The sequence below is a fragment of the Typopeltis vanoorti genome, chromosome 15 (genome assembly GCF_054136105.1).
Source record: "Typopeltis vanoorti isolate ZY-2024b chromosome 15, IOZ_Tvanoo_1.0, whole genome shotgun sequence".
Taxonomy (NCBI): domain Eukaryota; kingdom Metazoa; phylum Arthropoda; class Arachnida; order Uropygi; family Thelyphonidae; genus Typopeltis; species Typopeltis vanoorti.
Window position 1 is genome coordinate 91213157 of NC_143563.1, and position 13374 is coordinate 91226530.

Consider the following 13374-nt stretch of genomic DNA (forward strand, 5'->3'; position numbering starts at 1 on the left):
TACTTCATTCCCTCTTACTTTTGATAATGTTCCACTTGTTTCAATAATTAAATACCGTGAATTAGCATATTCAAAATAATTATAAACACTGGAGGAAAACTCGTGTAAAATTTGTTATTAGCATACAATTTGTGCCTGAGTATCATAGGCATCATTATCAGTATAAGATCACAGAATGGTAACTGAACATTAGCAGACAATTCTAAAAAGCACTGCCTAAGTAGCTAATGTAAGATAACTAAAAAGGTCAGTAAATTCCTAACTTAAAAAAAAAAAAAAGAGAGAGAGAGAGAGAGAATTTGTATAATTGTGTAAACAAAATAAAGTTAGGAAAGATTAGTTGATTTAAAAAGTATCTCCCACAGATGGAAAAGAGACAGACTATCGGATCTGTACGTTAGGAGAGTGAAGTAAAGTTTCACACCTTTCTTAATTACTTAGGTGGCACTTTTTAGAATTGTCTGTTAATATTCAATTGCCGTTTGTGATCATGTACTGATACCCATTATATTTAGGCAAAAATTCTAAGCTAATGAAATAATTTTATGCGAGTTTTCCTCTGGTGCTAAAATTATTTCAAATAATGTTCCACTTTCTTTTAAAGATCAACTTTCTTACCTTAGGCTGACTGTCACATCCAGTTTATCCTGGCATAAATATATTACATACATAGCCTCCTCAGTCTCTGAAAAGCTTAGGGTTCTTTTCTATTCAAAATATTTCTCTTCCTCTCAACAAGTCTCAGAACTGACCAACCTTGGAATACTGTTCTCACATTTGAGGTGATGCACCCAAAACTTCCCTAATTCTTGATGATACAGAGAAAAAGGCAATCTGCTTAATAGGTGACCCATCCCTTGCAGACTCCCTGCATTCACTTTCCCACTGGTGCTCTGTTTCTGCACTGTGCCTTTTCTATAAGTACTTCCATGGGCACTGCTCCTTTGAATTGATCATTACCACTGGCCAACAACCATACACTGTCCAACTCCATACCAAACAAATTTATATCATCTTTCTTTATTCCATCCACTTCTTTGAAACAATCTCCTCCTATGTCACTATGGAAGGCTGTACTCCAATAGTAACATATTAATTACCCACACATGGCACTGCAGTGTTATAGGTCCTATGATGTTTCATGCATGGGGTCATAAAAAAACTAAGAAATCCCTTCAATGATCTATTCTAGTTCAAAATTTCCAGACCACAGTTTCTCTTTGCTGTTCTACTAATTTTGACATTAACTCTTATCTCTGAAGGTTAATTTCTATAGTTAATTTACCCTAACTGAGTTCATCTTAGTTTGAAATATCAATGTTCATAATTCAAACTGGTATTCCCTTCACAGTTCATACTGGAAGACATGAAGTTCCCTGTTAACAGTGATTAACAAGTTGTTAGATCATGCTAACTAAAAAGAAAAGCAGACAATTCTTGTTATTCTTTAAACGTCTTTCACCTTTTCTTAAACTCCAGCATAGTGTAATTCTCGGCAACACTGATTATAACCATGCCCATGTTTCCTTTTCTAGATCGAACTTCATTCAGCCAATCTTAGTCCCAAGAACTCTGGCACTTCACTACTGCATGGAATATTGAAGTTTCATGTTTTTTCCATGGTCTGATCGATGCTTCTGCTCTCCTGATCCATACATTTGTTCTGGCTAAATAACTGAAATTATCCTTGGTGGAATCAGGACCTTCATTTCTCTACTCCACAAAAAACTCATCACTATCCTAGTTTTCCAAAAGACTTGCCAAAGTGGTTCATGCTAAAAACTCAGCACATTTAAAATGGCTAAATCCCCACCTCAGAAATCAGCTGATATTACAGTCTGCAACATGCCGTCTGGTTCCTTGCTAAGGCTATAGAATGCAACTTCTGCCTTGTATGTTTCTACCTCTCACATCTGTATGACAATATGGTGACATTACTTAAATATAAGCTTGACTTCCTGGAATTTGTCATTCACTCCATCATACATGCTACAAAGAAAAAAAATCACTTTCTACTGTACCACAAAATGCACAAATCCCTCTTTTGATCTTTCACCAGAAAGAAATTAGAAAAATCTTTAGCCTAGATGCCAACAAGTCTCCTGCTCCAGATGTTATACATTCACTTGTACTCAAAACTTCTGATCAAGAATTAACGCCCATCCTATCAGTTATTTGAGCTGTCATATTCCTCTGGTATAAAACAAGCATGGAAACAAGCTTACATCCAACCAATCACTACAAATAAAGATAAGTCAGCCATCAAACCACTGGTCTCCTTACCCTCAACCTCAATCATTGCAAAAAATGGAGAATGTAAATCTTAACAAACTTCTCCAAATCGAGGCTCACCAATAAGAATCCCCCAACATAAATATTCCACTATTTTCATTTCACTGCTTCTTCAGCTGAAGATTATAGCGTGTGGGGAAAACAGACCAAAGGAGGTACTAAGTTGGTCCGCTTAGTACACAACTGGACAGTAAATGGATGTTTACTGGTGGTTGCTGTTATCACAGTCTTGGAAGAAACAGATGAGAAAGAAATACTTGCCATTTCTCTAGAACACCATCCATTAAAGTACCTATAGAAGAAACACAGGAAAGAAACTGAAAGAGCTTAGAGTGAATCTGGGAGAGGAGTCTGTCTTATTACTTTTATCTGTATAGTATCAAACAATCTTAGGATTTTGGGTGCATCATCCCAAATGTAACTAGTACTACATGGTTGGATGGAGCTACAATTTAGTCATGTGTCAAGGTTTAAGTGCTGCATGAAACTCATGTTGGTGGCGTAACAGAGTAAAACAGCACTGAGAAAGGATTAAAATCTATGTTTATTTCTTCCAATATTTCATCTCAGTCATGGAGACAACTTCAGGGAGTACAATATGAAACTAACACAAATGCAACACAAAACTACTTGCAATTCAGTAGACAAAAGACTACATAGACTTAATAGGTAAGGTGTCTTTTGTGGAAACCTGCCATACCTTTTAAAATACAGGATCTGAGAATTAATGTTTCCCACATTTTGGAAAACTATTATTACTGGAAGAATTAACATTGGTTTTAATCCTTTCCAGTGCTCTTTCACTTTACTAAACCTCCAACGTCGGATTTATAGTGTTAGAAATTAGAGGTGAGAAGTAGTGTTTCGAATAGAAAAAGTACACTTTTTTTTTTTTTTTTTTTTTTGAGACTACAGAAACTGACCAAGATGTGTTTATGACCAGGAAAGGATTGAAGCATATATCACCCCAAGAAGTCAAATCTAATCATGTTTGGAGATTTACATTTTATCTAAGTGATGTTAGATCTTTTAATAAATTAGGCAGGAAGATTATACTCACTCCACTGAAGAAAAATCTAAAGAAACTATCATGACATAGCAAACATCCAAAGTGGAAGCTAGTGATACAGTTTTATAAAGAGAAGACAGGCTAGTATGGTCGTTTGCTGAACACACTTGTGCCAGATTCAATAAAATGCCCTAGAAACATCACAAGCAACAATTTGCTTCATGTTGGTGGAGACTAGAAGAACTGTGGATCAATAATGTTGGTGACCGATCAGCTCATAGGTTACCAAGGGTTATAAGGGGTTGAGAGCTTGTGAATTGCAGAGGGTGGTTGATAGGCAGAGAAGAGGGGATATGATAGAAACATTTAAATTACTAAAATGTTTTTATAAGATTGATGCAGGGTTTCATGAAATGTTTCAGCTGTGTGATAATGATGGAAGAACAAGAAGAAGTCATCCCTGGAAATTAAGGAAAAGTGTGGTTAACAAGGGTGTGAGAACAAGGTTTTTCATCTGGAGGGTAGAGTGAATGAGTGGAATGCATTGCCTAACTCAGTTGTGAGTTCATCTGTAAATAAATTCAAGAAGAGAGATGATAGATATTGTTTTGATAGTTTGGGTCTCCCGCGATGAGTCTACTGACTCCATGGAGATACCCGTAATAATAATAAAGAAGTTGGTTATTGATCTTCTCCATAGTTTTAAGAGAACCAAAGTAAGAGCAACTAAACAGTTTGTTGGTTGACTCCTTTTTAGAATGTAGGCTTGTTTTTATACTATATGGGGTACAGATACCAGTACAGTAAAAAAAAAAAAAATTGAGATGATACTTATGGAAGATAAGTTTTTCACACATTAAGAGGAATATCATCAGCACCAGATAACTGTGTCAAGTTATTATTCAGATTCTTCTGATCAAAAGACTAAGGTATGGAGTGGGCAGTTCTTAAGGGAGAGGGGAGGAGAGAAGAGTGCTCTGCTTCAGTCATCTATTCACGAGTTGGAGAAGAATGACAAATAAAACAGGCCATGAAAATTACTTGAGAATGACCGACAAACTCAGTCTGTATATTAAAACTTTTTTTTAAAAAAAATTACTTGATGTTAGTTGATTAACATGATATAACACTCATAATTGAAAATATCATGCAATTGTGAGATGATTTGAAAACATCTGTTCATTTCCTATTCTATTTTTTTTTTTTTTTTTTTTTTTTTTTTTTTTTTTTTTTTACTTCTCCCAAACCTTTTTTATGCATTTATAAATATGTTATTACTTGCAGGCCTAGACTTCTGTGGCTAATTGTTTCAAAAGATATATTTCGGCGATTACACCACATTTTTTTATTCAGTTATATTTCAAAAGATATATTTCGGCGATTACACCACATTTTTTTTTTTTATTCAGTTATAACTGAATAAAAAAATGTGGTGTAATCGCCGAAATATATCTTTTGAAATATAACTGAATAAAAAAATGTGGTGTAATCGCCGAAATATATCTTTGTTATTACTATTATGTAGCAACCACAAACACATCCAGCAATGCAAAGTAAACAAATGAACACTAAATAGTTGAACAGCCAATGTATGTTACACAATAGTTTGAATAGTAGGATATGATGTAACTCATTATCAAGAGCTACTGTCCAAGCACATTCACATATAATGTGTATGTCAATGTATTTACCAAACACTTGAGAAGTACTTTAATTAACCATCATATTTTCTGAATAAAAATGATGCTTGAAAGATTAAAAAGAAAAAACTTGGCAGACATAAGCACATTATCCCTGTGAAGAAATAATGCCAGTAAGTTATTACTGTCTCTAGGTGATATTACAATGGTAACAACTGGATGTGAGAACAAGAAAATGGAAGGACTAAGGTTGCACCCAACATTCTTGGTGAGGAATCAGAAAACTACTGATATTTAGACAGAGGCGAATTTTCAGCATATGGCCAATTCAAAGTTACCTATAATATGTTTTTTTTTTTTTTGCAATTGCTGCAAGCAAGCTGCAACATCAGAAGGATTAGTTATGTTTCCAGTCTGGTGGGATTTTCACAGTCTGTAGACAAATGCAATATGCTTGGTTTTTTCTTGGACAACCTTGGCAGACTTGCTAATGAATCACTATTTGGATTATTTTGGGCAGAACTAAAAATGAAGACCTTCATTGCAGTAAAAGTTACTTTTGTTATTCAGTCTACATAGGTGTTCATAACCTGTAAAAAAAAAAAAAGTAGTCAGACTATGGAATGAAGTAAGGGTTCATCCCTTTAGGCATCCCTGTGATGCTAAAAGCCATGAGAATCACTAGGTGAAAGTTGTCCCACAGTGAAAGAAATGGAGGTTGAAGCCAGAGTTTCGAGAGAAGAACTGACATTCATAGCATACGTGAAAATAGTTGAATTAGTGGCAGGATAATGAATTTTCTCTAGTATTCTGAGAGTCAGACTATGTTAAGGTAATGACCAATACCTTAATTTTCCCCTCTTTCCACCCCTTCCTGAGGGGGTGGAAAGAGGGGAAAATAGTTCCACTACATAAAGGAGGTTCCAAGACTGATGTTGTAAATTACTGACCGATTAGCATATCAGGCATCGTTGTCAAGGTCTTGGAGAAATTAGTCAAGAGAAGAATACAGGACTGGATAGATGAAAATGGGATACTGTATGGGGGACAACATGGACAACATGTGAAAGGTAGATCATGCCTCAGTAACTTGCTCATGTTTTATAACACAGTGACAGCTGAACTGGATAAGGGTAATGGGTTTACAGTGATTCTACTGGACCTTGCCAAGGCCTTTGACAGGATACCACATGTTACTCTAATCAGAAAACTGGAGCAGATGGGGATGGATATAGGGTTGGTGAGATGGATAGGAAGGTGGTTGATGGAGAGATAGAGTAGTTTATTCAGGAGTAGAATCCAAAACAAGGCCTGTGACTGGTGGTGTGCCGCAGGGTTCTGTTCTTGGACACTACTTTTTAATTTGTTCATTAACGATATAGGAAAGGATCTGAGAGGAAGTGTTCACTTGTTTGCTGATGATGCAAAACTGGATAGAGCAATTGTGAGTGCACAGAATGTCAAAATTTTGCAGGATGATTTGGATAGTTTGGAGGACTGGACTAGGGAAAATGGATGTCAATTTAATGTGGCAAACTGTAAGGTTATGCATTTTGGAGTGAAAAGATTAGCAGCAGTATATCACATTGGTGGAACCGTACTCTAGGAGATTGAGGCCAGGGATTTGGGAGTGTTGGTGGATAGGGAGTTGAAGTTTAGGGGCCACATTGCAAAAGTGGCCAAAACAGCTCATCAAATCACTTGGTTGCTGAAAAATACTTTAACAAGCAGAGACAAACAAGTTATTGTTCCTCTATATCGAGCCTTGATAAGACCCCATCTAGACTACTGTGCCCAGATATGGGCACCAGGGTTTCTTCTTGAAGGGGAGGAGGTGGAGAGGATCCAGAGATGAGTGACCAAGATGATAGCAGGTCTGTGGAATGAACCTTATGAGAACAGGTTGAAGATTTGTGGGTTACAAAAATTGGTTGATAGGCAGAAAAGGGGTGATATGATTGAGACATTCAAATTACTGAAGGCTTTCTATAGGATTAATCCAGAAGATATTTTTGAGAATAGGATTGGTGGTGGGAGGACTATGGGCCATACATGGAAGCTGGGAAAGAGTGTGGTTAGCAGGGGGTGTTAGAACTAGGTTTTTTACTTGGAGAGCGGTGAATGAATGGAATAAGTTGCCAGAGTCTGTTGTGGGTGCTATGACTCTGAATGAGTTCAAAGCGAGGTATGATAGATACTGTGTGAATGTCGAACAGTTGCTCTTGACATGATGTTAGGGCCTCCCTCGATGAGTCTGTCGACTCCTTGGAGTTGCCCACGATAATAATAATACCTCAGTCAGTAAAATTAGAAAAGAGAAGCCAGTTTCAGTTGTGAATGTTAAGATTCTAATAGAAGATGACCTCACTATCTGGCAATTTCAAATGCAAAAAACTCAGGTTATCAGAATTTTAAAAGACAGGCAGTGAATAAATGCAACAAAGTTGAAAGAGATTATGTAAAACGTATAGTAAAAACACATTCACAGTAAAAAATAAAATAAAAAATAAATTCCAAATTTTAGTTTTAAGAATATTAAACCATCATTACTGTTAGTAAATGGAAAAAACGATACAAGCAGCTACAGAGAGAGCTGCATCTTCACAGATGTAGTTGTGAGAGTACGAGATAAATATACCATTAGGATCTGATAATAGGGTGTGCAATTAAGTGTGGAAAATAAAAATAAATAACTAATAGTTATTAATAATTTCCCAAATTTTGGATATCACAGACTGGGATTTAGGTTCGGACAAAGAAGGATCTCATCACTTTTTTTGGAAGAGACATTAGAATTTCTGGTTGCTTTTGTGTAGTAATTTAACTTCATTCCAGAGGATCCTATGGTTAGTATTGTTAAATATTTGTGTAATTAATATTTAAGAATGTGTAATTATAATTAAGAATTTTTTTTTACTGTGCATATGTTTTTCACGGATGCTAAATTAGTGGTCATTCTTGACATTTCTAAAGCATTCAAATCTGGTCTGGCAGAAAAACCTTACCAAACTACCATTTAGGGTCTGCCTTTTGACTCAGATTGGATGGTCAGATACCCACTGAATATCAAATAGTGGATAGAAATGAAAAACAGATAAGGTGATAACACAAAAGCTGTTCAAAACTTAACTATATTGCATAAATGAGGATATTATACAGAGCAATGTATGTCTCCCTAGGTTTAATATAAAACCAGATGTAAGAACAAGGATTAATGCTCAACTTTATTCATCATCTATGGATTACATTATGAAAGAAAGGCATTAAACATGATAGCAAAGCCTGAAATATAAATGACAATATATTCTTGTAATCCTTTATCCCATAATGCAAAGCACACTTTCTTCAAAGGAATTGTGTGTGCATTATGGAAATAAATACTGAGGTAATTGACGTAAAGTCAACAGCCTCTATGTACAAGTAGACCAACTGAAGATAGTTCATATATAAGCTTTGGTTTGCATATGCTTGGGTAAAGGATTAAAACAGGAATATAATATACTTCAAAATAAAGCAGTACAACTTTCTGCAAAGCAACATATTCAACTTGACTCTTTATGTACATGATTTATATTCATAAATATCAACACATGTCTTTAGGATTAACTAACCCCTTCTTTAAGAAAAACTGTATAAAAATCAACAATAAAAATATAGTATAAAATTAAACATTTAAAAAAAAAAAACAAGTGAATCCTCAGAGGAGAAGCTATAAAACCTCTAAAAGGTCAAATATTTGTTATTTTGGCACAATTTGTTTAGTGAAAATGGCAAACAGTGAAATAAGTGTGTGGCATTAATGAAGAAATTACCTAACCAATTAACCTACATTATATGAGAGATGTTAAATCAATTTTAACTTATGAATTCAAAAACTGGATTGGAAATTTAAAAAAAAAAAAAAAAAGATTACTGAAACATGAATGATAGAGAAAAATAAGGACAGTGAACTGATGTCATTTATGGCAGTATAATAAAAAAAAATGAGGATAATTAGAAAGGATCTTAACATTGTTAATATCCAAGTATATAAACAACCCCAATCTACAACAGTATCAACAACTTGGACAGAATAGGAGGAGGGGGAGCAAGCAAACCAGATGCTAGAATGGAAAGAAAGACTATGATATAGGTTGTTTCATGCACTTAATACTGCCTCAGAAGACCAAACTGCAAGATATGACTATTGCAGACCTCACAAACTTGAAATAAAAATTGTTAATAAGGATTTAGTAATAATTTAATTATTTAAGTACTATCAAAAGCACTAAGGAGTACGTATCAGGAATTAATGACTTAAAGGAATAATTTACCATATTTTAACTCCTATTCCAGAAGTTAAATAAGTACGCATTATTTTCATCTTGGTAACTAGGAAAGAAATGAGAGAGAGAGAGAGAGACAGAGATATTCAGAATATATCTATGTTTAGCTTTAGGTCAGAACCAAATGAATAGTTGTAGGAGAATGAGTCAGTTTTAAAATAAGTAAAGTCAACATAAGAACTGCCAAGAGCAACTTCCACTATTCAAGTGGAATGCATTCACATAGTTTTCACCAAAAAAAGTTAGAGAAACCAAATCTTGAGGTCTATTTCACATATTTATCAGATGAAAGTAAGAATTCACATTATCAGATTATAGTACAAATGCCATTTTGCATCCCAGGAATATGCAAAAAAGGAAGATAAAAATTAAAGCTTTCTATAGAAAGAAAGAAACGCATACTTTTACATAAATGCCTTTAATAATCAAGGATATATTTTATTAATACAATTCTGTGAAATGTTCATATAATTGGAAAATATCACTCAATTTGGCGCAAGGAATACTCCTTGCGCCAAACTGAATGTAGCATACTTTTTTAAACTGAAAAGTACAAAACAGTGAAATATTAATTTTTAAAAATGAGTTTATCTACTCATCTCAGAGTGACTGATATGATAGTAGTAGGGAATATCTAGAGAAAGGTAACCTCAAAACAATTCATGGAAATATAAAAACTAGAAATTTGCCGGCATTTACAACCAAAAAAAAAAAAAATCCACCATATTAATAAATACACCAAAACTTAAGCAGGCTGTTCTGCTTCCCAAGCACATTGTGCATTATGTAGTTTAAAAAAATTTTTTGTGCAATGTAATATTCTTCTTGGCATTATAAAAGCATAACACATAAGAGATTCCAATATTTAATACCTTACACTTGTGTATGCATGCACATACACCTACAAAAGGTTAAGGTGTATGTGCATGCATACACACTGACATAAAACATCCAATTCACACTTAATGGAATGAGTTACTGCAGTTTTATATTTATGAAAAAGCAAATTCCAGAATTTAAAAAACAATTCACTCTTCATCAAGTCATAACCACAATTAAGTCATTAAAGAAGTGCGATATGTCTAGTTCAAGATATATAGGTGAAATAGATATACTGTAACTGATAACTAGGTCTGATATGAGGTAAAAAAAAAAAAAGCATACAAATGAATTATTAATAATGACCGAGTTAGGAAAAAACTAGTTATTCCCAAAAGTATTCAAGAATTTATTTTTCATGTATTCAAAAATACACTCAGCATCATTACACAAATCTTGTCTCCATGTGAACCCACATAGCTAATATAATTACTATCGTCTTTTATTAGCAGTAGCATCCAAAATGCAGTGAAGCCATGCTTATTATATTTTCCTGGTGATCTGTTTCATAAACTATCACAAATTAGCAAGCCAGCCAGCCATCCAGATGTATTTCATACTGCACAAAGTGTGGAAGAATTCTACTGTATTAGAACTATACAAAGTTGTACTTTGTATAGTTCTAATACAGTTCTAATAAAATAATCTCAGTAATTTACTTAGCAGAAAGGCTACCATACACATTGATAATGGGGCAAAAGTTATTTTATGCAGCAACATGAAAATTCATGTAAACCAGGCACATGAAGCAAAAATGTCAGCGATCTAAAACTACTACTATTCATTGGAAGCAACAACACCCTAAGTTTGGATTTTATCTGCCATTATTAACAATAATAAAATAATTATAATCAGTTTAATTCCCGGCAAAACATAAACGGAGCAAGCAATGCCATAAATGGAGTTCACAAAAACTGTATCTGCTGATTCCCAGGAGAGTCATGTGACTAAAACAGTCTTATGAATGAACACAACATTCTATAAATGGGCACTGATCATTACTGAAAAGTGTTGTATGAGCAAACGCAGCATAAATGGGCATTGGTCATAACCGACAAGAATCACACGAGTGGTGCATCGTTAAGTAAAGATGGGGTATTACCATACTTGAGTAACAGATTAAAAGAAACAAGAATATGATTTCTTGTCATGTGTAATATACTTTGCAACTAAGAAAAAAATCTACAAGTATCTCTAATACAGATTAAGTCAACCTCTACATAGAAGTAGACTAGTCTCTATATACAGGTACCTTCATTTGCAAATTGTTTGCTTATGCTTGGGTAAAGAATTATGACAAGAACACAATTTCTTGTCAAATGGAAATTAAATAAAGGAATGCATTTATTCTGAAAGTGCATTTGGTATTTAAAAAAAAAAAAAAAAAATTAAACTCATCCACATTAATTTCTGCTATGTACTGCTGTCCTGTTTTGTGGACAAGGTTTGTCACCAATTTCCTTAGGATGAGGACCAATTTGATAACTAAATGGCATTGCAGGCATAGACTTCTCTGGCTAATTGGTTCAAAAGATATATTTCGGTGATTAAACCACATTTTTTTTTTTTAAATTATTCAGTTATACAAAATACTGAAATAATAGTTCCTGACAAGTTTCGTAAATCGTAGGATTTACATCTTCAGGGCGTAAATAGTATAACTTAAAGTTTAAACAAGAGAATTAATAAATACAAATCATAACCATCTGGCTATTCATAAACTCAAATAACAGAATGCAGATATAAAACGTTATTGACGTTGAACAATACTGGACGATGTCACGTGTTCTTGTTCTCGTTCATACATTCCGAGCTCAGATTGAGGTAGATTTTTTATTAGATTTATTACAAAATGGCAGTTTAATGCCAAGTGGCTTTTTACATTTTACATATATATACACCTGTGTAGCCCAGTGGAAGCTTTTCATTTTGCTTCAACAGCACAAGACCACTAGAAGAAAATAAATTATGTGTCAGTTTAGTTGCCAAATAAAGGATTTTTTTTTTTTGCCAGTTCCCAAATTAGTCTGTGGCTCTAACCATAGAGCTCTCAGACAATAATATATACAGTTTTACAGAACATGAGATGGTGATAGTTACGTGCCATGCACTCTTCCCCAGATGTCTATAAAAACCACCGACAGCCTTGGGCCAGCTATCAGTAATGGCTAAGGGTGGAGAGTGGTTGCCCAATCTTCAAAAAAAATTAGGGCTAAATGGCCATGGTTACCATTAGCATTTTTTTTTTTTAAACTGAACAATTTTAACAACCCAAACATCTATTGTAGATGAAATATAGAACCATTTATATGTTTTATCTTATTTCAAGTGTACTTTCAAGTGTACTTTTCAAGTGTGCATGCATATTCTGTATGATAGCTAAACAACTTTCAACTCAAAAACCTGTCTGGTTTTTTGAGTTCTATGGTAGCCTTTTTCCTTTTACTTTGGGAAAATGATACTTTTTCAGAGTATGTCTCAAATTACTCTTTATTCTATCCACATGTGTTTGTGTATTATTAATTCCTTCAGCATTTCACTTGGAATTTGGTATTAGATGCATAGGTTATGCACTGAAAGAAATACTGATGCAAAGAAGGAAATACTTTTTGCAAAAAAAAAAAGAATTTTTTTTGCAAAAATTCTTTTCCTTTTATCCCTTAATGAGCATAACAGTTTGGAATAGTAGAATCACTGATATTATTTGCACACACACAATATACAGAAAGAGCGTGAACATAAAAACAGTGGAATGAATAAATAAATAAAATTCAAACAATAATGAATACTATTTTAAAAACTGTTTATGGATAAATAAAATTACCAAATAATCTATGACAAATGATAAGTCATTGAAATTCCTTAAAATATGACTGGTAGTTCCTAAGCAGATGATGGACCACAAAAAAAAAAAAGAATATTGAGAAGTGAAAATATCTTTACAGTGTGTTAGTTTTAGCAGGCAATCATTCTCAGAAAAATAAATTATAAAAGGGCAAGCAAGAACACAGATAGTGTTCTACCTATACATGGGATCTATTCTAACATGTTGTAAAGTTTGGAATGAATTTTATCACATGACATCACATGGTTTTTAAAAAGAACATGCTAAAAAGCAGGGATAGATAAGAATGTTGTTTCCCTATATAAGGCCACATCTGGACTTGCATATTCTGGGGATGAAAAAAGATGCGAGTGACAAAATTTGTAGCAGATCTATGGAATGCTC

General features: G+C 33.9%; 1 protein-coding gene across 6 annotated transcripts in view; it reads right to left on the reverse strand.

The window, feature by feature from the left end:
* Lasp (LIM and SH3 domain protein Lasp) overlaps positions 1-13374 on the reverse strand; it is a 287808-nt gene that overhangs the window by 210407 nt on the left and 64027 nt on the right. Inside the window, exon 1 of one of the 6 annotated variants that reach the window (XM_090405597.1) lies at positions 9255-9319. The exons of the other annotated variants lie outside the window; for them this stretch is intronic. Within the exon in view, the coding sequence (XP_090261723.1) occupies positions 9255-9304 (50 nt within the window). The 5' untranslated portion in view covers positions 9305-9319. Of the gene's footprint in view, positions 1-9254; positions 9320-13374 lie in introns of those variants that run through there. 6 annotated transcript variants of the gene reach the window in all.